Consider the following 25,714-nt stretch of genomic DNA (forward strand, 5'->3'; position numbering starts at 1 on the left):
CAGGGGTGGCACTGGATGGGCTTTGAGGTCCCTTCCAACCCAAACCATTCCATGATTTGACCCTGCAGTGCTGCAGCTTTCCAGCAGTGCACATTCTCCTCAGGGTATCTCTAGGTACAGGATTTAAGAGCAAAAACTCTGTATTTGCTTTACAAATGGTATCTGAGAAGGTTCAGGAGCAAAATATCCCATTCTCCATCCCTGCATGTCCTCTGGATCTGGGAGATGGCTGCACACCCCTTGAGCTTTGCTTTGAGCAAAGCAATTGTTAGGGACTGAGCTTGTTTTAAAAGACCTTTCACAGAATCCTGGAATATCCTGTGTTGGAAGGGACACACAAGGACCATTGAGTCCAGCTCCTGGCCCTGTCCCATTCACACAGAGGTCATAGGTTGTGGAATCCTTGGCTGTATCCAGGTGGTCAGAGCTGACTGCAGAGCCACATTCCCTCCCACACCACATCCAAGTGCTGTGCTCAGACTGGAGCCTTCAGAGCTCAAGGACCAGCCCCTGTGCCCAGGTAGGTTTGGGGGCTGTGGTTTTTGAAACCAGGGCAGCCTCTCTTGGTGCAGCATTTTTGGCTTCTGTGGATGGCAGCTGGAAGGCACAGGCTGGGAACTGAGCAGGAGGGATGTGGGATGTGGGATGGATCACAAAACCCTGCTCCCTTTTCATGACTTTACATAGAATCCTGGAATAGTTTGGAGTGGAGGGATATTAAAGCCCATCCAGTGCCACCCCTGCCATGGCAGGGACACCTTCCACTGTCCCAGGCTGCTCCAATCCCAATGTCCAACCTGGCCTGGGACACTCCCAGGGATCCAGGGGCAGCCACAGCTGCTCTGGGCACCCTGTGCCAGGGCCTGCCCACCCTCACAGGGGAGAATTTCCTCCCAATATCTGAAGTAAATCTTTCCTCCTTTAGGTAAAACAGTTCCCCTTTCCTATCACTCTCCTGTCTTTTCTTGTGGGAGTTGTGTTTCCAAAGTGGTTCAATTTCTCCTGGATGGGAACAGCTCTCATTGCTCTGTGTCACTGGACACTTGTCCATAGCCCTTACTAGGGTTCATTGCTGCACTTAGGATGGTTTTTCTGAGCCTAAATGTGCTTACATTATTTTTATCCCTGCTGAAGCTTAGGACCGCTCTTGTCTATCAGCTCTTCTTGGCTGTGGCAGGAAAACTGTGAGGAAAAAAAATTACTGTCTGACAGCTACATCTTATTCTATTAGTATGTTTTAATTAGAACATGAGCAAGAAATGTGTTATGAATATTCATGCTCAGGGTTATTAAAATGCACAATTAATCTGTACTCAGTTTAATAACTGTATTAATGGCGAGAGGAGGCAGCTCCTATTTTTGTCACTTCTCAATTGGAAAGTGTTCCTTAACTTGGGTAGTTGGGAAATGGGGTTATTTTAAAATCAGGTTGGCTCCTGCCAACAGCGTGGGCACGTGGGCATCTCCAAAACTCGCACATCTCACAGTGGGAGAGCACTGGAAGGGTGGCAAAGCCAAGCCCTGCCATGATGGAACTCCCTCGTGCAGACAGAATTCAGCTCAGTGCCATGGGAGTTCTCAGTCACAGAATCAAAATCTCAGAATGGTTTGGGCTTGGGAGGGACCTTAAAGCTCATCCAGTGCCACCCCCTGCCATGGCAGGGACACCTTCCACTGTCCCAGGCTGCTCCAATCCCAATGTCCAATCTGGCCTGGGACACTGCCAGGGATCCAGGGGCAGCCACAGCTGCTCTGGGCACCCTGTGCCAGCCCTGCCCACCCTCCCAGGGAACAATTCCTTCCCAATATCCCATCCAGCCGTGTCCTCTGGCAGTGGGAGCCATTCCCTGTGTCCTGTCCCTCCATCCCTTGTCCCCAGTCCCTCTCCAGCTCTCCTGGAGCCCCTTTAGGCCCTGCAAGGGGCTCTCAGCTCTCCCTGGATCCTTCTCCTCTCCAGGTGAGCACCCCCAGCTCTCCCAGCCTGTCCCCAGAGCAGAGGGGCTCCAGCCCTTGGAGCATCTCCGTGGCCCTTTGGGCATGATCTCTCTTTGGTGACTTGGATTTATGATTTTTGTTTTGCCAGCACTGTGGGTGTTCTAAGTCAGCAGATCTGTCTGCAAGTATGAATGGGGCAGTTGGTGTCCAGAATATTCTCACAGAATCTCCATCTCACCTGTGGCAGCTCCTGGCCAATGCCCAGAGGCAGGAAACACATTCCCAGGTGCCCCAAAATGCTTCTGACCCTTCCCTGGGCTCCTGGGTCACCTCTACAGCTGCTGGGGTGCCCTTGGATGAGCCCTGGGGCTTCTGAGCCGTGTCCTTCCCACCTCAGCTTCCCTCTCTTCTTCCCCTTCCCCTTCCTGTCCCTCCACTCATGTCCAGCCTGGCTGCTCGTGCTCCCAGGGCCAGGATGTGTGACCATGGTTGGGTGACACCATGTCCTGAGGCTTTGTGCTCTGGGTGGAGCAAACCCTGCTGATGGCTGATGGCAGCTTTTCCAGACACACCTGCCCATGGCCTAACACAGGGATATTGCAGCGCTGGCTGAGGGCATTTGCTGCCAAATTGTAGATCCTTAGGAATACGAAGGGAGGGAAGAGTAGGCTGGCAGGGAATGTAGGACAGATGCCAGACATTGAAAGAGGGCAGTCTGCTTTTTCCTGGCTTCATCCCAGAAATCCCTGAATTCCTAAAACACCTGCAGGTGTTGAAAATAGGGAGATGTCTGCTGGCACCTTTCAAGCCATTGGCTGCAGCCTAGGGAAGGTGCAAGACTATTTTCCAGGAGACATCAGACAGAGCTGGCATGGGCCCCTTTAGAGGTGCTTCCAGAACCCTGGGATGCTTTTTGCTGCTTTGGTGGGAGAGTGGAACCTCAGTTCACCTTGGCAACCCCAGGAACTGCCTGGAGGGTACAAGAGACCTTCTGGGTTTCCCCAGAGGTTATAGAATCCCAGAATCCCAGACTGGTTTGGGTGGGAGGGATCTCAAAGCCCACCCAGTGCCACCCCTGCCATGGCAGGGACACCTCCCACTGTCCCAGGCTGCTCCAATCCCAATGTCCAACCTGGCCTGGGGCACTGCCAGGGATCCAGGGGCAGCCACAGCTGCTCTGGGCACCCTGTGCCAGGGTCTGCCCACCCTCCCAGGGAGGAATTTCTTCCTGAAAAACAAGGGTTGGTTTGCTGTGATCCCATTTGGGGTCTCAAAGGGGCCAAGGAGGGGTTGGGGACCTGGCCATGCTCTGGATGAGTGGCTCATCCTCTGCAGTCACTGAGAGCACTCAGGGGTTTGGCTCCTCTCCAGGGTCTCTGCCGTGGTGGTGGCACCATAGGGTGCAGCAGCTTGTGCCAGGGGTTTGTCCTTGTCTAGGGGATGTGTGACCCTCACCCTCAGCCTATGCCCCCTGTGCCACTCACTGTCTCCTCTCCCTCCTTCCTTGGGAAGATTGGGCAAGGATTCACTTTTATTTTTCAGGTATTTTGGCACAGAATGCCAGAATGGGTGAGGTTGGAAGGACCATGGTGGCTCATCTGGTCCCATCTCCCTGCTCAAGCACAGGGCACAGAACTGTGTCCAGACTGTTTTGGCATAACTTAAGAGAATTTCTGGATGTTCTTGAATATCTGGAGGGACATTCGAGGGAGGAAGACTCAACAGCCTGGGGAAAATTTCCCTGGACTTCCAGGCACCCTATCTTGCTCCAGATCTCACTGAGCATCCTCTCCAGGTGTATTCTGGCCTGGGAATGCTGCTCAGTGGGGTGGTGGCAGCACCAAGGGCTCTGTGAGAGGTCAGGGTGATCCAGGGTGACCCAGGACCCCCAAAGCCCATCCTGAGTGGGGCAGGGTGGGTGTGAGGGTCTGGATCCCCATGCCTTGGCTTCCCCTCTGCCTCTCGGGTTCCTCATGGGGATTGTGGTGCTGCAGTCCTTGTCCTTCCAGCCCAAAGGAACCACTTTTCCAAGGATGTCCAAGGCTGCTGATCCTGCTCATGTCTTCTCCCCAACCCTTGGGGAGCTTTAAAACCACCCGTGACAGCAAAATTACTCAAAGGAGCGTTTCTGCCTCCTGCCTCGCCGGGGTTTGCAGGGATTGCAGATGAATTGCTTTGGAAAAACACATTAGCAAAGCAAAAGTTTATTCTAGGAAGTAGGAGGTGGGAGAATTGGCAGTAATTCTCCCTAGTATCCAAGGTATTATTAGAGGCTTATCCCTGCTCTGCACAGTAATCACATTGGAAATTTTTGATTAGAAAACAAAATCTAAATGAGAATTATGAATATTCATTAGGTGTGGAGATTAATATGCATAATTATGCAAATTAGACAGCAATTAAACACCAATTCTCTGGGGAAATGATTAACACAAAGGCACAGAAATAGAAGGATGTAATTTGAAAGAAGTTTCTGGTTAAATGAACAGTGAGGGGAGCGGAGGAGACAAATCTGAGGCATGTTTGCCATAATAATCAGCTTTGCCAAGCGAAATGGGAGTGAGCCCTGCCCCCCTGCCCCCATGTCTTTGCTGCCACTCAGCTCCCTGCTCCCAAAAGGGCGTCCTGGGGCACCTGAAGGTGCCATCCCTTTGGCAGAGCCAGCACAGGACAGGTCCCCAGAGAGCCACAGGGCAATGCTGCTGGGGGAGCCTGGTGTCATCCATGGCCAGTGTGGCTGTGACTCCCGGTGGGGGGCAGGAGGTGTCCATGGCTTGGGAAGTGCCCATGGCTGGTGCCACCCTCACTCTCAGCCTTCTGCAGATCTGGGATTTCTCCCTGTCCAACCCAGCAGAGTTCACAGTGTTTGTGCAGCACCTCCAAAGATGATGGATGTCCCCACCCTGCCCAGCCCCTCTCAAATCCCTGGATTTGCCCCCTTTAAACACCAACTGCTGTTCACCAGCCCCTGCTCACCCACTGGAGCAGGAGATGGAGCAGCACAGTTGGAGATCCTGCAGCTGAGTCAGGCCGAGGCTGTTTTCCAGGGAAGGTTCCTTCCCTGTGGTTGTGGTATCAGCTGGAACTGTGGGAGCTGTGCTGATGCAACATCCCGAAGTTTTTGTGTCATGATGGACATTCCCAGCTCACTGAAGGGGCTCCAGGAGAGCTGGAGAGGGACTGGGGACAAGGGATGGAGGGACAGGACACAAGGAATGGCTTCCACTGCCAGAGGACAGGGCTGGATGGGATATTGGGAAGGAATTGTTCCCTGGCAGGGTGGGCAGGGCTGGCACAGGGTGCCCAGAGCAGCTGTGGCTGCCCCTGGATCCCTGGCAGTGTCCCAGGCCAGGTTGGACATCAGGGCTTGGAGTGACTTGGGATGGAGGGAGGTGTCCCTGCCATGGCAGGGCTGGGATGAGCTGAGTAAGGGCCCTTCCAGTCCAAACCATTCTGGGATTCTCTGCCTCCCCTGGTGCCTCATGCAGCCCAGGAGGTGCTGCCTGCAGGGACTTGGCAGGGGATGAAAGGAGCTGATTTCCCACTGCAGCCTGTGCAGAAACATTGCAAAACCTTCTGCCTGCTCCTCTGCTGCTTTGGGTTAGAACCCTTTTTGCCGAGGATGTTCTTGGGAGGACTAAAGCTGAGAAGGCTGGGGGTGTGCTCTGATGGCCCCACTTCCTCAGGGGAACCTTGGGGGGCTGAAAAACACCCCTGGACATGTGACTCTGTAATGCTGCAATTCCCACGTGAGGATTTCGCCTCTGAGAACTCTTTCACTCTGCTCAGGTTGGACAGAGTCTGGCCCATGATCTTGGAGCGCCATGGGCAAAATTCAAGTCCTGCTGGAGCATCCAAATGGATACAATGTGGTTTTGATTTAGAGTTCAGTCCCTCTCACCATCATTCTCTGGGGGAAGGAGGTTCGTGGGTGCTCTCTGGAATAAAGGAGTTAAAATACTTGTTTCTCCTCTTCCCACTGTCCCATGTTTTGAACCATTTCCAAGCTGTGGTGGGATTTGCTTTGAAGTTTGTGGAGTAACTCCCAGCGGGAGTGGGAAGGTGAGGAGGCAGAGGGGAGGCTCAGTCACGCCAAGTGGAAGTGGTTTATTAATGAAAATATTGTTTTGTTTGTAGAAGGAAGAGTTAATTTTACGAGAACACCTTTGAGGCTTTGCTGATAAAGCAAAGAGTAACCTTTGTTCTTCCTGTTTTTCGGTAGGCTTGGATGAAAGACCAGGATCAGGTTCCTGGGGAACGGCAGATCAAAACAGCTCCACGTTTGACCAGGGAAGGGTAAGGACAAAGCACAAACACCAAACTGCAACCAAAACAAACGGGGTCCTTTCAGAGCCTTGGGTCCAACCCTGCAACACCTTTTCTTGCCCCACTTTGGACATGGGTTCTGTGAACTCTCTAGGGTTTCCCCATCCCCATCTCCCCAGGCTTTGCTGCCTTGAGGTCTCCTTGAGGTTTCTCCTCCAAAAACCTCTCCCAGACCTGCAGTAGGATGGGCTCCTGTGGCTGCTCAGGCATCTCCCTCCTTGCACCCAGTGTTTGTGTGGGAAGGGACAGGTCCTCAAAGGAGACACACATGGGTGGGTCGAGGGATCTGAGTGGGTTGAGGGATCTCATCTGATGGCAAAGCTTCCTGAGCACCCACCCCACAAGACTTTGGGAACCTGAGGAGGGAATCCCTGCAGTCCACCACATTGTCTGGCCATGGCACCCTTGGTGGGGATGGGGATCTTGGGTAGGGTTTTGCAGGGAAGGAGTTGAGACTGCAACACCTCATGACTGGGACCTGAGTATGGGAAGAGAGAAATGCCCCAAACTTCGTGGAAATGGTGTCACTTTTGTTTTAATGGGTTTATGTGATTTGTTTTTGCAACGGCACCTTTCCCTCCCCTCCACTCAGCAGCAGAGCTGGGGCTGTGGTGTCAACTCTCATTTATATATTTAGAATTTATATAAATATATCTAAAAATATGCATTTACATTTATCCAGCCTTTTCCTTGCCCCTTCACTCCCTTGGTTCAGGGAGGGGCTGCCTGGCTCTTACCTGGTGGGTGCCAAACTGTCCAAGAGCTGTCAGCATGGAGCAAAGCATGGTTCCATGTCCCCAGCTGCCATGTCTCCTCCCAACACCACGGCCTCTGCACTGCCTTGGCATGAGGATAAAATCTTTTCCATGCCCTTTTCACAAGGAGCCTTCGGCTTTGTCCCTTCCTGGGGGAGGTTGGGCCCTGGCAGCCTTGTGTTTGGAGATGGGGCTCAGGTGTGACTGTCCCTGTTGTCCCAGCAGAGCTATGGTGAAGGGCCCCACTACGGTGAGCACCGGGACCTGCCATCCCACAACAGCATCTCCTCGTCACCATTCCTGGGAGCTGGACTCGTGGGTGAGTGCCTGCAGCTGCCTGCCAGGTCCCCAGGGCAGGGGACACGTGCCACTGTGGTGGGGGAAAGCATTGGGACAGCGTTGCTGTTCCCTGTGCTGGACCTGCTCCAGGTGTTCTCCAAGCTGTGGTCCAGGGGGGTGGTACCCAGAGGGTTCCACCAGTGCCAGCTGTGCCAGCTGTTTTATGTGTGTGGTTATTTTTCCCTGCTTTATGGTAGCACCCTGAGGCAGTAGCATCCCACCAGGATGGTCTGAGTGTGCTCCTGGGAGCTGGGAATTAGGGGTGGGAGAGATATTAATTGTTAAGGATTTATTAAGGACTTGGGAAGACCCTGCTTGAGTGGGGAGGTGGCACCAGATGATCCCACCATGGTCACTTCCAACCAGACCCACTGGGTGACTGTGACTTGCAAGGGCCTGCTGGCTGTGTCACTTCCCAGAGAGCTGGGGGTGCTCCCTTTGCTGCAGTGAGGTTTGGAGGGGCCTCCTCCCCCTGTCCTGCCAGGCTCCAGCAGCCTTGTCTGGCCCCTGCGTCCCCAGCTCCAGGCTGGCAGTGTGAGGAGCTCACAGGGGTGGTGATCCTGTGACCATTCACACAGCCACCTCTCCCAGCTCGGGGGTGGGAGGAGAGATTAAGAGCAGAAAATATCCCTCCTGGAGGGCTTAGAGACCTCTAATGGCATTAGGTCAGGAATTGGGGTTATCCTCCCCATCTTTGCCCACGCAGTGGTTGTTAAAATGCTCCAGCACATGTGGAAGGAGTGGGGCTGGGGCAGGGCTTGCTCATGGTTGGAAGGGAGGGGTAAGAAAAGGGAATCATGTTTGAAATACAAAATCCCCCAACACAAAATCCCCCCTGTGGGTGTGGTGGCAAAGGGGAGGAGCAGAGCAGGGTGATTCCGGGACAGGAGCAGCCACACGTTGGCCCTTCCTGGCCTGGCTCAGGGTTGGGGCTCGCTGTGAGCTCTGCTCCCCCTCTTCACCCCTTGTGCTGTTGGGGATGAGGTTTGGGTGTCCCTTGGAGATCCTGTGCAGGGGGGGAGCCTTTCTGAGCAGCTTCCCCTGTCCTTCTGCAAGGAGGATCTTCCTCCTCCCTGTGTGGCCCAGGACAATGTGAGTGGAGCACAGAGAAGTTTTTGAGCAGGACAGGGGGGCCTTGCTGCAGCTCCGGGGCTTGGGGGGGACGTGCGTGGGGGGACCCGTCCCAGCCCATCCCACACCTGGGGCCAAGGCAGCCTGCAGAGTTTCCAGCTGAGAAGGAGCTGCCTGGGGAGGAACACAGAGGTTTTCCCTTTGATGTGTGTGGGGAAGACGCCTTTGGCTCCCTCTCAAAGCCGGGGCTCCGGGTCCTTGGCAGCCACCACGGCTCTCCCTGCAAGCCCAGCCAGTCCCTGGCACGTGAGGTGATTTCCAGGGGCTCTGGGGCTGAGGTGAGCACTGGCCCTGTGGCCAGCAGGACTGTGGCCACACTCTGGCCCCCAGCTCGAGGGGCTTTGTCTGCCCAGGTGGATCAGGGGCAGCACCACTGAAATAGGAAACAAGCAGGGGGGAAAGGGTTCCTCATATAACCGAGTCCCTTTTGTTCCTATAAATTGAATGTGGTTAAAGTAGAAAGATTCTGGGAGCAGGTTCCAAAATGCATAAATCAGTTTTCATTGTAGAACCAAAGAATCATGGAGGGCTTTGGGTGGGAAAGGACCTCAAGGCCCATCCAGTGCCACCCCTGCCATGGCCAGGGACACCTCACACTGTCCCAGGCTGCTCCAAGCCCTGTCCAACCTGGCCTTGGACACTTCCAGGGATCCAAGGGCAGCCACAGCTGCTCTGGGCACCCTGTGCCAGGGCCTGCCCACCCTTACAGCCAACAATTTATTCCCAATATCCCGTCTAAACCTACGTCTTCATGCATGTGCTGGGAAGGACGGATATGGGGAAGAGCAGGGATGGGATTTTCTTTTCCTCTTTTCCAAGCTGCTTCTGAAAACTTTTAGAGTGGCAAAATGCAAAGGAATAAGGGAGAGGAAAGGCAGGAAAATAAAATAATGCTTCTGTAAAAGCAGAGGAAAAATGGGAGGGAAAGGGGAGTTTCGGAAATGTGTCCCCTTGTGTGCCAGGCCCTGCTTTCCAGCAAGGTGCCCCTCAGAGTGGGAAGTTCATGTTAATGGGGTGGTTGAGTGGAACCAGGAAATTTAAAATCTGAGGAGGTGGAGGGAGCAGATGGGGATGAACATGTTGTGGTAGTTGATGGATGAAAGCTGTGTGAAACATCTAAGCCCTTCTCCAAGATCAGAATTTTTATCTCTTTCCCACTCGACCTCTATTTCTTCAAGGAGGATCGGGAACTGTGGGAAGAACCATTTTGGGAGCAGCATGGATGCTCTGTGTTGGCAGTGGTGGGTTGGGTCAGTAGAGAGGGAGGCTGAGCTGAAAAGGGCCCTCCAAAGTCAGCACTGAGGCTCTGAGCAGTCAGGGTGGTGATGGCTCCTCCTGGGACCCCCATCCTTTGGATTTTGTGTTTCTGGAGTCCATGCATGTCCCAGGGCCAGGCTGCAGCCTCCTATGCTCTGAGGATGGGCTTTAGGGACAGGGAGCACCTTCCCACAGCAAAAGGACACTACAGCAGAGAAATGGACCAAATGGTGATTTTTTTGCCTCAATTTTCCACGTGGAAAAGGAGGCTGTGCTCTGAGCAGTCTTTGGTGGGCTGAGGAGCTCCTGGCAGCCTGAGCTTTGAGGCAGTGATCTCATCCCTTTCAGGCTGAAGACCTCCCCTGTCCCTGTAGGCTGGTGGCATTTTGGGCCCCTGGTGCAGCTGGTACTCCCCCTCCTGCATGAGCCCTGTCAGCACTCAGAGTGATCTGACAGAGCAGGGAGCAAGGAGAGGGATTGGGAAGCTGCAGCGTGGAGGGGCCCTTTGGGTAAGGGAGCAGTGCAATGTGTCCATGCAGATTTCTGCCCAGTGTGTCTCTGTGCTGGGAACTCCACAGCAGCAAACTCTGTGGGAAAGGCAGGGCTGGAGGGATCTGCTGGCCCAGGAGAGAAGGAAAGCAGTTCTGAGTGTGAGGGGAGCAGGACACTGCCAGCACATCCCTGAAATCCCCACAGGCTGCATCCCTGCCCCTTGTTCCTGTTGGGCCCTTTGGTGTCACCCCAGCCCAAGCCCTCCTCTCCTGCCCAGGGTCCCCCTCCCTAGCCTGAGTCCCCTCCCAGGGGCGGTGAGGAAGGGGCTGCTCAGCCCCTGGGGTGGAGCTGGGGGAGTACAAAGCTCTGATTTAATCCCAGTTGTTCCCTGCAGTGGCTGCAGAGCAGGAACAGCAGCAGGTGGCAGCTGGAGGGATGGTCACTGCTCCTCACCCCAGTCCAGCCCAGTCTGGCTGTTGACCTTGTGGATCACAGGGTGCACACCTGATCCAAAGGCAGTTTGAAAGGAACAGCACTCTTATCTGTTCAGCTTTTGAGTTTGAGCTCATGGATGTTCTTTGGATGAACATGAGGCATGATGAGAGCTTGACTCTGGGAAGCACCTTCAGCACAGAGCCAAGAGGGGCTGCATCCCCCATCCAGGGCTCCCACAGGGCTGTGGGTGATGCCCCTCCTGCTCTCATTAAAGGCACATTGTGAGGGGAATCTTCAGTCACTTCCGTGTGCCACAGCTTCAGCTCCACAGCTGATGGTGAGAGTCAGAGCTCTCTGCAGGACAGATGGGCAGGGAGCTCTGGACTGTGTTGCACTGCACTGAATAGCCTAAATTTGTCAAAAAAGTAAGAAAATAAATTAGAAAAAGTTCAAATTAGCGACGTGGAGCTGGGGAAGCTCTGAGGAGCAGCTGAGGGCACTTGGCTCGTTCAGCTGGAGCAGAGGAGACTGAGGGGAGACTCCTCGGGGGCTGCAGCTCCTCCCGAGGGGAGGCAGAGGGGCAGGGGCTGAGCTCTGCTCTGGGCCAGGGCCAGGAGCCCAGGAAGGGCTGGAGCTGTGCCAGGGCTTGGCATGGAGCTCAGGGAAAGGTTCTTCCCCCCGAGGGTGCTGGGCACTGCCCAGGCTCCCTAGGGAATGGTCCCGGCCCCAAGGCTGCCAGAGCTCCAGGAGCGTTTGGACAGCGCTCTCAGGGATGCTCAGGGTGGGATTGTTGGGGGGTCTGTGCAGGGACAGGGGCTGCACTGATCATCCCTGAGGGATCCAGCTCAAGATATTTCAGGATTCCGTGATTCTAAATCCCAGAATATAAACAACATCAGTGCTCTGAGTGAGAAGCATGCCAGGCTGCCAGGTGGGGGCTTTGAACCAGGTGAGCAGGTGCAGCACCAATGTCTGAGCCCTCCATTGTTCCCTCCTCCAAGATTTCCAGCTTTGAGCCTTTGGTTTCTTGGAGGACAGGGAACCTCCTGGGGAGTTTTGAGCTTCCCAGCCTGGGGTTGGGAGAGGTGACAGGAGCATCTCTGGCTGTCCCGGGATGGTGCCAGGACACAGCACAGTGAAAAACCGGCTCCTTTCAGAGGATGAGGAGGGTGAGAGAGGCTTTTTGTCTATTTGAAGTCACCAATTTCACAATTTACCATTCATCTTCAGCAGGGACAGGCGGGGAATGGGGTGGTTAAACAGAGAAGAAACTGATAAGCTATAACAGATTTCTTTCTAGTAATTATTTCTAGTAATTAGCTGCCTTTCAGAGCAGTGTTCCTAATCGGGTGGGTATTGTCAGTGCCTGTAGATTGGGGTCTTCCTGGACAATAGGTTTAATCAGGGTGTTGTTGCTGCTCCTGGATTTTTAACTTCTTTTTTTCCTGCCTGTTTTTAATCCCTGGCTGTGTTTTGCCTCCCCTTTTCCCCCAGGCCGGAATTCTAATGGAATTAGCAGTGTGGGGCTGGGGGAGGTGCATGGTGGGTGGTGGCTGTGCTGGGCTGGGGTGATGTGGGGGCACTGGTTCTGCCAGTGCTGGAAAAACTTGTAGGCAGCATTTAAATTTTTTTTCTTGGGCTGTCAAGTGTAGGGCCAGGAGTTGGACTTCAGTGATCCCTGTGGATCCCTTCCAACTCGGGCTATTCTGTGATTTTGTGGTCTATGTGAAAAATGGCAAATTTATGTAAAAGCAGTTTGCTCCGGTGGAGGTGAGATGCTGCCATGATCCAGGGTGCCAGAGCCAATCCCTGACACTGCCAGAGCGGGTGGGAACCTCCGAGAAGAGCAGTTGTTCTTTTTCCACCGTCTCCAAGCTCAGGAGCAGATGTGCCTTTGGGAGGAGTCGCACAAACGGCGTGGGGGGTTCCTCTGGAAAAGCCCTGCGTGAAGGCAGGGCTGGGGGAGGCTTCCCAGAGCCCCACACAGCCAGATCCTGCAAGAGGGAACATGCTGGGAGAGGAGAGAGGCTGGGAAATGGCTCCTTAGGCAGGGCTGCAGGCAGCGCAGGGAGGTGAGGAGCAGCAGAATGAGCTGGCAGGGGAAAGGCAGGAGGGGGATGGCAGAAAGATCTAGAAATGCTGAGTGCTCTCAGCCAGTGTCTGGGTGCACCGACTCAAGGTGCCTCCACTGTGCTTCACCTCCTTTCCAAAGGAAACCCTTTCCTCTACAAGGGATTTATTCCCACTACCTCCTCCTCCTCCCACAAGATCCCTCCACGCCCATCTGCAGGATTTCAGGAATTCTGCTGGGAGCAAGATGGAGTTTGGGGAGCTTCCTGATGGGTTTTTCCCAAGTTACTGGGACTTGTCTCCATCCTGGTCCTTGCCTCCTTCCTGGGGCTTTGCCACCTTTCCTGGTTGGTGCCCTGGGCTGTGGCTGCCAAGGAGTGACAGGGTGGGTCTGGGTTTGCCACCTGTGCCATCTTCCTGCCCACAGAAACAGCTCCTTCTGCTGGCAAGTTCAGCCTTTCCTTGCCCAGCTTGTGCACCTTTTGAATTTCAGCAGGCTTAGGTACATTCCAGTCCAGAAAAGTTTCCCACTCTTTCTTCTGCCTTGTTTTCATAGACACTTAAATGTAAAATTTCTTCTGCTGAGTTTTTTGCTGCTTTTTTCCCTTGTTATGTGATGATGGAGGGTGCAGGAGCTGGGGCTGGCCAGGGCTGCCCTATCTTTCCCAGTGAGCCCCATCCCAAGGGGCACCTGCAGGCCCAAGGCTGCAGCAGATGCTGAGTGAGGAATGAGAGAAATCCAGAGAAGGCTGTGGGTTTGGAGCAGTGCAGAGCTGGCACTGGGTTCATAGAATCCTGGAATATCCTGAGCTAGAAGGGACCCACAAGTCCATGAGTCCCTATCCTGTCCCTGCACAGACCCCCCAACAATCCCACCCTGAGCATCCCTGAGAGCGCTGTCCAAACGCTCCTGGAGCTCTGGCAGCCTTGGGGCCGGGACCATTCCCTGGGGAGCCTGGGCAGTGCCCAGCACCCTCGGGGGGAAGAACCTTTCCCTGAGCTCCATGCCAAGCCCTGGCACAGCTCCAGCCCTTCCTGGGCTCCTGGCCCTGGCCCAGAGCAGAGCTCAGCCCCTGCCCCTCTGCCTCCCCTCGGGAGGAGCTGCAGCCCCCGAGGAGTCTCCCCTCAGTCTCCTCTGCTCCAGCTGAACGAGCCGAGTGCCCTCAGCTGCTCCTCAGAGCTTCCCCAGCTCCGTGTCCCTCCTTTGGACACTCTCCAACACCTCTGGGTCCTTCTGATCTTGTGGTGCCCAAGGTGCCCCCAGCCCTGGAGGTGAGGCTGCCCCAGTGCAGAGCAGAGTGGGACAATCCCTCCCTGGGCCTGGTGGCCCTTTGGGCTGCCAGCAGTGACTCAGATCCAACTTGCCACCCACCAGGACCCCCAGGTCCCTTCCCACGGTGCTGCTCTCCAGCCTCTCATTCCCAGCCTGTCCCTGCATCCAGGGCTGCCCCATCCCAGGGCTGGATCCCACACTTGCCCTGTTAAACATCACATGGTTGGGGATTGCCCAGTGTCCCTTCACCTTCTCACACACATCCAGGAGCCCCCTGCTTCCGCCCAGTTTCTCTGGGGTGATGGAAGAGGCTGCTGGTTGGGGCTTGGAGCACCCTGGGACAGTGGAAGGTGTCCCTGCCCATGGCAGGGGGTGGAACTGGATGGGTTTTAGGGTCCCTTCCAACCCAAACCATTCTGTGATTCTGTGGTTCCCACTGCAGTCACACATGGAAGCAGCAGTGTGTTATCAAATGGGAGACTTGGCTGCTGCTGCTGTCCAGCTAAATCCCCCTGGCATTACCCTGCTTTTCCTCTGCTTTAGGAGTAATCAGGACCTGCCTGATGCCACAACCTGCTGAGTCCTTTGTGCCCGTGGCTGGTGCTGTGGCAGATCGAGCTCTTAAGCTCTTTTAGAAATTAGGTCATTTAGGAGATCCATCCTCTGACACTTTGACCTTTGTTTACTTAGCGTTTAAGCCTCTGAAAGGAAATGGCAGCAGCACCCAGAGCCTCCGGCTGTCACTGGACAGAGGGAGGGGGAGGCTGCACCCTGCCAGGACCTTCCCAGCAGGAATGGGGGTCTGGGGCTTGGGGGGTTGGAGTGGAGGAATCCACTCTAAAATTTTTGGGTTGAGTTAAAGTCCTCCATGGTAAGGTTGCAAAATGAGCAGCCTCCTCTCTTCCCATCTGGCACAGGGTGCCCAGAGCAGCTGTGGCTGCCCCTGGATCCCTGGCAGTGTCCCAGGCCAGGCTGGACAGGGCTTGGAGCAGCCTGGGACAGTGGAAGGTGTCCCTACCCATGGCAGGGGCTACAATGAGATGATCTTCAAGATCCCTTCCAACACAAACCAGTTTGGCACTCTGGGCCCTGAGCTTCAGGGGGCTGGTTTGAGGCTTCCCTTCCCCTCTTCATCTGCTCCCCAAAAACCTCTTAGTGGGCTGGGGAGAATCCTGCCAGCCTCAGCGTCGCCCCAGTGCATTAACCTGCATCTTAGTGGGTCCGGGGCTGGCTTTAGACTAAGCAGATTGGCAAAATCCTGCCCCTCCCAATTTTGCTCCCTAAGCCAGACCGGCAGCAGGATGTGATCTGTGATCCCCTTTTCGGGAAGGGTTTGAGGGTGGGGCCTGGTGGAGTGCCTGTTCCCCACTAGAAGAGTGTCTGGTTTTGCTTTAGGGGGATGGAGAGAATCCCAAAGGACACTGTTGTGCCTCCAGCTGCTCCAGGGACAGCATAGAACTGTTCCCTTCCTCCCTTTCTTGTGTCCTTTGCTGTCCTGGCCCCCCTGGCTGCTGCTGGCTGGGGCCATGCTGTGCCCAGGGCAGTGCCCATGAGGCAGGAGAGTGCCAGGATGTTTCAGGGAGGGAACATCCCACAGCTGCATTTGTACAGGGTGAGGTGGTTGTGAGAGAAGCCCTCATTGATCCTGAGTACCAGGACAAGAGGCAATGGCTTCCCACTGCCAGAGGACACGGCTGGATGGGATATTGGGAAGGAATTGTTCCCTGGCAGGGTGGGCAGGCCCTGGCACAGGGTGCCCAGAGCAGCTGTGGCTGCCCCTGGATCCCTGGCAGTGTCCCAGGCCAGGCTGGACATTGGGGCTTGGAGCAGCCTGGAAGGTGGAAGGTTTCCCTGCTCATGGAGGAGGTGGCACTGGATGAGCTTTGAGGTCCTTTCCAACCCAAATCCTTCTGGGATTCTATCAAGTTCACAGGGGCACACAGGCACTGCTGGCACGGGGCTGTTGGCACCCAGATCCCCACTGGCAGCGATGCTCTGGCTGTGAGGAACCACAGGTTTTGGGAAGCTGAACCTCACCCAGGAGAGGGGAGGAAGGTGCCCACAGCCCTGTGTGGAGCAGGAGCTCAGCTCTCATGTGCTGGGATTGCATTTCCTGCTGTCTGGAAAGCACACCCGGGCTCTGGTAACTGCTCCTGGCCCTTGGTCTGCTCCAGCCTGGCCCTGCCAAGTCCAGCTGGCAGCTCTGCGGTGTCTGCAGCAAGCTTTTGGCTCGGGGCTGACACTGCCAGTTTCCATGGCCACAAGCACTTCCCTGTGCCACTGCAGCTCCAGGCTTTTGGTGTTTATGGACCTGCTCTCCATGAACTGAAAGCAGCTCCTGATTTAGCACGAGCTTTTCAGGCTGTCCCTTCGTGGGAGGTCAGGGCAAGCTGCCGCACAGGAACAGGATTTGTCCCTTAGCAGGATCCAGGTGCCTGGGGGCAAAAAAACCCCCTCCCCTCTCCTCTCTCTTACCCCAAACCTTGTATTTTCTCTTCTTCTTCTGCAGGGAAGAGCAGTGAAAGAGCCTCATACTCCACATTTGGAAGAGACACAGGGATGCCAGGACTAAGCCAGGTAATGATAAAATGCAGTGAGATTTTCTGCTTCATTTACTGACTCCCGAGAGTGAAAGTCTGGTAATGAAAACCAGCCTGGATTTACATCTCATCTCTGTGCGTGGGGTCCTGGGAAGCCTCTGCCCTGCTCCAAAACCTCTGTAGGGTGTTGGTGGTTCACACTGGTGTGTGCTTCTGGCTTAGAAGAGTTGTCAGAGGTTAGAAAATGTTGGTTGTAGCAGCCTCTCGATTCTTTCCCAATCTTCTTCAGCCTCACTTGTTTTGTTATTGTTACTCCTGGTTTGGATTTGATCAGCTGTGACCCAGCCATGCTGCCTTGCTGGGGAGTTCCAGGGAGTCAGATCCAAGCAACACTTTTCCCTGTGCCAGGCTGGCCGTGGGCAGGGGAGCATTCCAGGAAGCTCCATCCCCTCCATTGCCTGCCTGGGCTTTCCCTTTTCAGCAGCAACTCACAGTTCCCTGGCCAGTGTCCTGTGTCCCAGTTCTGGGGAGGGAGGGTCTCTGACTGGTTTCTGTGCTGCTGCAGCATCATTTGAGTGACTGTCAGGTGGAGCTGTGGCTTTATGGTGGGGCTGTTGATGCAGGACCTGCAGCAGGAGCTCTCTGTCCAGCCCTGGAGCTCCATCAGGATGTGGAGCTGCTGGAGCCAGGCCAGAGGAACCACGGAGATGCTCCAAGGGCTGGAGCCCCTCTGCTCTGGGGACAGGCTGGGAGAGCTGGGGGTGCTCAGCTGGAGAGGAGAAGGCTCCAGGGAGAGCTGAGAGCCCCTTGCAGGGCCTAAAGGGGCTCCAGGAGAGCTGGAGAGGGACTGGGGACAAGGGATGGAGGGACAGGACACAGGGAATGGCTTCCACTGCCAGAGGGCAGGGCGGATGGGATACTGGGCAGGAATTGTTCCCTGGGAGGGTCCCAACCCAAATCCTTCTGGGACAACATGATCTCCACAATCCTGGAAGGGACCCAGCACACCAGAGCCACCTCCAGCAGACACAGCCTGGCCCCGTTGGGTCACCCCATGTGAACCCCGGGACTCTGCTGGGGGAACAGCTTTAGTTCCTGTGGGGAATACCACAGGTGTCAATCCAAGCCCTGAGATAACCTCTCGTGCTGCCACCAGCATCCAGAAATAGTTTGTCAGGAAGGAGCGAGCACCTCCCTTTGATGTGTGGCTCCAAGTGCCCCTCAGTGCCCGGCGTGGCCCTGGGGAAACAGTCCCAGCACTGCAGCCAAGGGAGGAGCTCTTGGCCGGACAGCTTTTATTTTATCCATGTACACACACACATATTACATGTTTTAATTTTACACAAATTTGTCATAATTTCCTCCTCTCTGAAGTGAGGATGTTTCCTTTGCTGGAGCAGCTGTGCTGGCTGTGCCAGAGTGGATTTCATTTACCACTGAAGCTGCTCAAAGAAAACCGGGCCCAGTGCCAAGTGTTGCTTTTGGATGTGATGGTTTTGCTGGGCTTTCGTTGGAGGAGGGGGAATATAAGGTAACAGAAATGGGGGGGCAAATGGCCAGGAGAGGCCCCAGGAGAGGCAGGCACAGGGCTTGGGATCGGGTGGCAAATCCCACTTGATGTGGAGAGGAGACAAAACCCCCTTGTAGGGGGTGGGGGGGAGGCCAATGGAGCCTCTGTCGCCCCCAGAGCAGTTGTTGCTTCTGGCTCCAGTTTGAGGGAGTGAGGGGGGTTGACCTTTTTTTTCAATTATTTTTGCAAAGATGAAAAATTGTCTGTTGGAGTTGCCCTGGATGGGGATCGGGTTTTTCCCCAAAAGTGCCCTGCTCTGGGGCACAGCTGGCAGAACATTTCCCCCTTGTTTAACCCCGAACCATCTCCTGGGGCATCCCCAAGGAGAGAAAACCCCTTTCTCTGGGAAATTGCCTCAAAATCCCAGTGGGCTCCTGCAGGAGGAGCAGGGCAGCAGCTCCCGGGATCCCTCCGGGTGCTTTCCTTGGCCGAGCACAGAGCGGGTCCGGAGCAGAGGAAACCTGAGCAGTGGAACAGATTGCAGGAATGTCACCAGCTGTGAACACACGAGCTCCTCTTTCCCTCCCTGACCCCTTTCTGGAGGAGATGGAGTTTGAAAGCAAAGGTTTTTCTTTCCAGTTTCTCAAAAGCCTGAAATCCTCCTTTATTTCCATGTGTTGCCCTCGGAAGATGGGTCAAAGCTGAGCTTTTGGGACTTGAGGGCCCTTTGCCAGCCCTGTTCAGTTCCATGTAAATACACTGAACTTCCTCCCGAGGTGAGAGGGGCAGTGCTGGAGGAGAGGCTCTGGCCCAGGAGGGAGCACCCTGGGCTCCAGCTCCCCCAGCTCTGCCCTGCTTCCCAGCGTGCCCAAGGTCAGCCGGGATAAACACGAGGGAGGAGTTTCCTGGCTTTAGAAAGAGGGATTTGGCTTTTCCCTGATAAAACTCAGGAGAAAACCACCCTGAGCAGTGGCAGCGCCATTCCAGGGCACTGGCCACGACACAGGCTGGTGACATGGGGCTCATCTTGTCCTCCTGGACATCAAGGTGAGCGTGGGACCATGATGGTCCTACCATGGCACCTGCAAGGTGACTGTGGGACCACGATGTCCCCCACCATGGCACCTGCTGGTTTGCATCCCTGCTTTGCAGAGGTTCCTTGCTGGGGTCCCGCAGGAAAGCACAAGCTGAAAGCCCCTTTTGTTCCTCCACACCTAATCCCCCACCTCCACCCCCATATTTACGCATTTGCTTTCCCTCCTGGCCCCTTGGCTCATGTTTATTTTTCCCCTCAGCTGAATTGGTGTGAAGGTGGCTCAAAGCAGCTCTGTTCTCTGCCAGCGAGTCGTTTTGCAGTGTAATTCCATGGAAGGGCTTTTCTCTCTCCTTGTTTGCAGCCTGGTTTCCTGCCCGGCGAGATGGGAATCGCCAGCCCGAGCACGCTGTCCCCCACCGGGGGCAAAGGGGGGTCTCAGTATTTTTCTTATCCCAACAATCCTCGAAGGAGAGGTGCTGAGAGCAGCATAGGTGAGTGCCTGCATGTCCCCCGGGTGCCACCATGCCCCCTGGGCAGGTGCCCTAGTCACATCTGCCTTTGGGAATGAGGACATTGATGTTGGGAATGAGCGACTGATGTTGTCATGTGCCCCTGGCATGAATTTGGCATTTAGTCTTTTTTGGGGAGGGAATGCATATAAATATCTCTTATATATACAGAGAGAGAGAGAGATCTAACGTCAAAAAAGGGGTGCTCAGAATCAGGTACAATTTCCCTCTGTCTGGAAAATACCAGATTAGCTGAAAGCAGCAAATGGCTTGAGGCTCTTGTAAAAGCCCCTCCAGCCACACTGCACATCACTCTTCCCTGCTGGCAGACCCCGGGCTGCCCTGGAGGCTCTCTCTATGGCTGGTGGCTCTCCAGGAGCTGCAGCAGGCAGGACTGGCAGGAGCAGGGCAGGAGGCAGCGGGAGGTGAGGGCGCTGTGCACAGGGAATGTTTGCTCCAGGAGCACTCCCTGCCCGCTCTGCTGTTCCCAAGCAGGGCTTGCCCATGTCTGGATCGACCTGGGAATCAGCTTTTACCAAAGCCCGGGGTCAGATGTGAATTTAACTTCAGAGGGAAGACAAGCTCCAGTTCCCCAGAACTTGTGTTTCTCATCACAGTTCCCCCTGCACCCTCCAGAGCCACTTTACTGCTGCTATTTCGGGCTTTCCCCAACAAATGAAACCAGAAGTGACCCAGTGATGGGTGCATATTTCAGTGCTTTTCAGAAAAAGGCACCTACTCTGGTTTCAGCCTGGAAAATGATTCTCTAGCATTCTGTGGGATGAATTTCTGCTCTGGAGGTGCATCCCAGCAGAGTCCCTGGCTTGGCAGGTTGCTGTGTTAGCACCCTGCACCCCCCAGCCAGGGCTTTCCATAATTATGAAAAATAATAAATAATAATGAAAAACAATAAAACGTAATTATGGGAAAATAGTTATTAAAATAATAATTATGGAAAATACATTTTTTTTTTTAATTTAGCCTGTGTTTCCCCTTGAGCCACTTCTAGATGTTTTCCTGCCAGCTCCCTGAACTGTCCCCTTCCTCCAGGACACTCTGTCCCCCCTCCAGAGCTGAAACTGGATGGGCTGGGGTGTGTCCCTGCCTCCTGCAGCAGTGAAGCTTTCCCAAGACTATCCCTGTGTAGGAAGCAAATGAAAATACAGCCCAGCCCTGCATGTGTTCCCTTTCTGCATCCTCTCTTCACAAACCCACTTCAAATTTTAAAGTGTTTCCAAAAAAAACCCCAGTGTGGGGTTATAACATTACATGTTATTATATTTATGTGCTCAGTGTCTTCCAACAAGCCCTTACTGTCCTGGGATCTCTGTGTGGGTGTGAAACCTGCCCTCAAAGGGTGCAGACAAGATTTGGAGAGGCTCATCCTTGGACATTTTCACTGCTGATGCTTCCTTGGCCACATTTGGGATCATTTGGGATCTCAGTCCTGTCTGTACCTGCAGTTTCCAACCTGGAGTCTTTTGCTGCAGCTCATTCCCCCTCCCTCTAACCCCTTGAAAACTCAGATCCTCTTTTCTGTACCCCAGATGGACAGCCCAAAAAGGTTCGGAAGGTGCCTCCTGGACTCCCCTCCTCGGTAAGTGGCAGCAGCGTGTTCCCATTTCCCGTGCCCTGGGAACCATCCCTGCGGCCCCGGGCAATCCCGGCCATGGCGGGCTGGGATGGCAGCGGGCTGGGGACGGGATTTCCCGTGTGTGAGAATGGGGAGAGCTCCGAGGGGAAGCAGCCGGAGCCGTGGGCCCCTGGCCCGCAGCCTGGGCCGGGTTTGCCGCTATGTCGCGAGTGAAAGGCGACACCGGGGCTCGGCTTTCAGGGCCGGGGGAAGCGGCGCAGTTGCGCTGGGGGAGGCAGCTGAGCCCGCTCCAGGTGTGCGCTGCTTTACAGGAAAGCTGAGCAGCCTGCAGGAATAGCGATCCCTGCTCCCGCGGCTGTTCAGGGGAATAAACTCAACAATGGCTTTGTGGCTGCGAGTAATGGGATCTCCAGGAAAGCTAATTGGAGCGGGCTGCAGGGCTCCTGCAGGAACACGGGAGCTGTCTGGCGGCCGGGGCTGCATTCCTGGCTGGAATGTTTGTGTGCTTGGAGGGGGACGGCTCTGGCCCATTGGGCTCTGTCCCCAGCCCGGGGCAGTGCTGGAGATGTGCCCTCACTCTCTGCCAGAGCTGGGGTGACACTCCCCCATTCCCCAGGGAACACCCCCATCCATGGGGAAAATCCTCCTCCATTCCCCAGGGAACACCCCCATCCATGGGGAAAATCCTCCTCCATTCCCCAGGGAACACCCCCATCCATGGGGAAAATCCTCCTCCATTCCCCAGGGAACTCCCCCATCCATGGGGAAAATCCTCCTCCATTCCCCAGGGAACTCCCCCATCCATGGGGAAAATCCTCCTCCATTCCCCAGGGAACTCCCCCATCCATGGGGAAAATCCCTGCTGTGGCATTCCCTGACTGCTAATGCAGAGTGGGAACCTCCAGCACAGGCTCTGCCTTTGGGATAGGACTCGAGGTGGTTTGGGAGGACAGAGGGAGAGGAGGGCACCAAGGCCTTGCCAGGTTGGGCTCACAGACCTGGGGGTGTTGGAGGAGCTATGTGGATCCATGTGAGGCAGAGACCAACTCCGAGTCTGTGTTTTTACAGAGAAAACCTGCTCGAGTCACAGTCCCTGTTGCTGCCTCGAGTTTCTGTGTGAAATTTGGAGCTTTACCCCAGTCGACATGTGGGGAAAATATCACGCTAACAAATGGCCTTTATTGGCCTCAAATTTCAAAGTGCTGGGGCTTGGCCCATCCTGCTGGCAGGGCTCTGGAGGGCCCCGATTCCCACAGGAAGAGCTGCTTGGCATTTGCCACAGCTCAGCCCCTTCCCCGTGTCTGAGTGACACCTGCATTCCAGCCTTTCATAGGATCATGGAATGGTTTGGGTTGGAAGGAACATTAAAGTTCATCCAGTGCCTCCACTGCCATGGGCAGGGACACTCCCCACTGTCCCAGGCTGCTCCAAACCCCCTCCAGCCTGGCCTGGGACACTGCCAGGGATCCAGGGGCAGCCACAGCTGCTCTGGGCACCCTGTGCTAGGGCCTCACCACCCTCACATCCAACCTCCCCAGCATCCAACCTAAATCTCCCTCTCTGCCCTGGCTCTTGCCTCAGCTGCCCCTTGATGCCAAAGCTCCAGTTTTCAGAGCACAGGCTGGTTCTGCCTCTTTCCCTCACCCTCCCTGTGCTGAGAGCTCTGGCTTCCTGGTTTGTTTTTGAACTTCCACACCTGGAGAGACAGATCTGTGCCTAGGCAGCAGGAGAAGTGTGAGGCAGGAGTGGCCTCAAAGGCAGTGGATCAAAGGCTCTTTCTTGTCTGACTCGCCCATGCAGGAGCCCGCCCCATGTTATCGCTGGACCCCGTGCAAAATAAATAGGTTAATCAGCATCTCATTAAAATGAAGTGCTTTAATCTGTAATTCCCGAGCTGCTTTGAAAACTCGCTGAGGTCAGTGGCTGCAGGAGTTGAGGGTGGGTGGGTGAACAGGGAGTGATGCCAAAGACTCCAAGAGGCACTGGCAGCATGAGGGGCTTCAGGGCGTGTGAGCAGCAATGCCAGGCAGGGAGGGCACAGAGGTACCGAGGTACCTGTGCTGGGCACCAGGGCCTTTGGGCTCAGTGCTTTTATCCTGAGGAGGCCACGGAGCTGCTCCCAGGGCTGAGGCCCCTCTGTTCTGGAGCCAGGCCCGGGAGAGTGGGGCTGTTCACCTGGAGAAGAGAAGGCTCCAGGGAGACTCAGAGACCCTTGCAAGGACTAAAGGGGCTCCAGGAGCCAGAGGGCAGGGTTAGATGGGATATTGGGAAGGAATTGTTCCCCATGAGGGTGGGCAGCCCTGGCACAGGGTGCCCAGAGCAGCTGTGGCTGCCCCTGGATTCCCTGGAAGTATCCAAAGCCAGGGTGGACAGGGCTTGGAGCAGCCTGGGATTGTGGAAGGTGTCCTTGCCCATGGCAGAGGGTAGTATGAGATGAGTTTTGAGGTCTCTCTGAGCCCAAACCATCTGATGGTTCTATGCAGTAGGTGCTGGGTTGGAGCTGCCCTCAGGGCATAGAGCCCCTTGGAGGCTCCCTGCAGCTCTGGAGCTCCTGGCCAGAGGCTGCTGTGTCTGGGCACAGGATCCAGGGCTGGATGTGGCCCCACATCGGCTGTACTGCCAGAGGGATTTTGTGCAAGTGGGTTCCTGCAGGATTTTGTTGCCGCAGTGAGTTCAGTGCCTGGGAGCTGTTTCAGGCTGTGCATTCCCAGTCTGGTCACTGCTCTGTTTAGCCTCAGTCTGCCCAAAGTCCCACCCCAGCTCCTGCATTTAAGTAAGAAAAACAGGGAGGGAAAAACAGCCCAAGACCACAAAGCGCTGCAAATCCCAGCACTGGGGCTTTTCGAGCTGCTCTCGCCGTGCTGGCAAATTTTAACCAGAGGAAATGACCTCACCTGGAGGTCCCCGAGGCCGCTGGGGCCACGGGCTGGGGAACGGGGCTGGCCCTGATTTACAGGAGCACACAGCTCCGAGCTCCTGGCTCCGTGCACAGAAGGATGGAATTGGCTTTTCACAGCCTCCCCTGTGCTGGACAGCAAAAGGAAAAATCAGCAGGGGTCAGGGCCAGGATTGTGGTGAAACTTGGCCCCCCAGGATCCAGCAGGAGATGTTGTGGGGGTGGTGGAGCGGGGTGAATACACAGCAAGGTGAACTTGCCCCTGCTCTGCCTCCCTGCTCCATCGCTGCCATTTTCTCGCCGTTGTTTTCTCGGTGGGTTCCTGGCTTGGCTGTTGGTGCAGCTGCCGGGCGCCTGGCCCCGAGCCAGCCCCTGCCAGATGGCGCGGGGCTCTCAGACGTGCTGCGCTCCATTCCTGTCCCGGCTCCCGCTATTTAATCAAATTATAGGAAAAGTCAATTTGCTGGATTCCCGTTCTCCAGTGCCTCCCCCATCCCCCCAGCCCACGCGCAGCTCCCTCTGCCCACAGCACCCGGCAGCATCCTGGGGACCAGGGCCTGGAATTCTCTTTTTTGAGCAAGGGACAAAGGGCAGCTGCCAGTGTCTGTCAGGATTTGCCCTTCCCCCTCTCTCTTTTTTTTGTCTTTATTTTACGAGTTCCCTGTAGAATCAGAGAGTCATTAAGGTTGGAAAAGCCCGCTGAAGGTCACGAGTCCAACTGTTCCCCAGCACTGCCAAGGCCACTGCTGACCCATGTCCCCAAGTGCCACATTCACACGTTGTTTGAACACTTCCAGCGATGGTGACTCCACCACTGCCCTGGGCAGTTCCAATGCCTGATCACACTTTCAGTGAAGAAATGTTCCCAATATCCCATCTAAGCCTCCCCTGGCCCAGCCTGAGGCCGTTCCCTCTCCTCCTGTCCCTGTTCCCTGGAGCACAGCCCGACCCCCCTGGCTGTCCCCTCCTGTCAGGGAGTTGTGCAGAGCCACAAGGGCCCCCCTGAGCCTCCTTTTCTCCAGCCTGAGCCTCCCCAGCTCCCTCAGCCTCTCCTGGGGCTCCAGACCCTTCCCAGCTCCATTGACCCTTGTTGATTTCTGGGGGGCTTTGGGGTTGTTTTTTTAAACAAAAAGGGGCCTGGCAGAGGCTGTCCAGGGCCATGGTGGAGTCACCATCTTGGAATTGTTCAGAAAACATGTGGCTGTGGCACTTGAGGACATTGCTTAGTGGTGAACATGGTGGTGCTGCTGCTTTTATGGCTGGACTTAAAGATCTCTTCCAACCTTAAGGATTCTCTGATTGTGTCTTTTATTACCCACCATCAATTTTGTCCCTTTTTGCTTGATGACGAGGGCTGGAAGGGAGCAGCTGGCTGTGGGGAAAAAGAAACTCAGGCAAGTTTCCTTCCCAAAGAGAACTGTGTGTGCCAGGCAGAGCCCGGCCCCTGCCCCACCTCTGCTTTTCGGCTGGATTTTAAAAAAAAAGATTATCGGTTTCAGAATGAATCAAAGGGGATGAAAATAAGCTGTGACAGAAGTTCTCACATCATCTGAGTGCTATTTCAGTTTCTTTGAATGCCATTTCGGTTCCTTTGCATGTTGAATTTCTACTTTAAA

General features: G+C 55.1%; 1 protein-coding gene across 10 annotated transcripts in view; it reads left to right on the forward strand.

Moving 5' to 3' along the window:
- TCF3 (transcription factor 3) overlaps window positions 1-25,714 on the forward strand; it is an 83,229-nt gene that overhangs the window by 37,335 nt on the left and 20,180 nt on the right. For 7 of the 10 annotated variants that reach the window (XM_088179370.1, XM_088179364.1, XM_088179365.1 and 4 more), the window contains exons 4-8: window positions 6,158-6,231; window positions 7,239-7,335; window positions 16,523-16,590; window positions 19,461-19,590; window positions 21,156-21,205. In XM_088179370.1, coding sequence (XP_088035496.1) covers window positions 6,158-6,231; window positions 7,239-7,335; window positions 16,523-16,590; window positions 19,461-19,590; window positions 21,156-21,205 — 419 coding nt within the window. The remainder of the gene's footprint in view (window positions 1-6,157; window positions 6,232-7,238; window positions 7,336-16,522; window positions 16,591-19,460; window positions 19,591-21,155; window positions 21,206-25,714) is intronic. The other 3 variants (XM_014884399.2, XM_014884400.2, XM_014884401.2) reach the window with 1 other exon arrangement.

This window comes from Sturnus vulgaris, chromosome 26 (genome assembly GCF_052056855.1).
Source record: "Sturnus vulgaris isolate bStuVul1 chromosome 26, bStuVul1.hap1, whole genome shotgun sequence".
Classification (NCBI taxonomy): Eukaryota; Metazoa; Chordata; class Aves; order Passeriformes; family Sturnidae; genus Sturnus; species Sturnus vulgaris.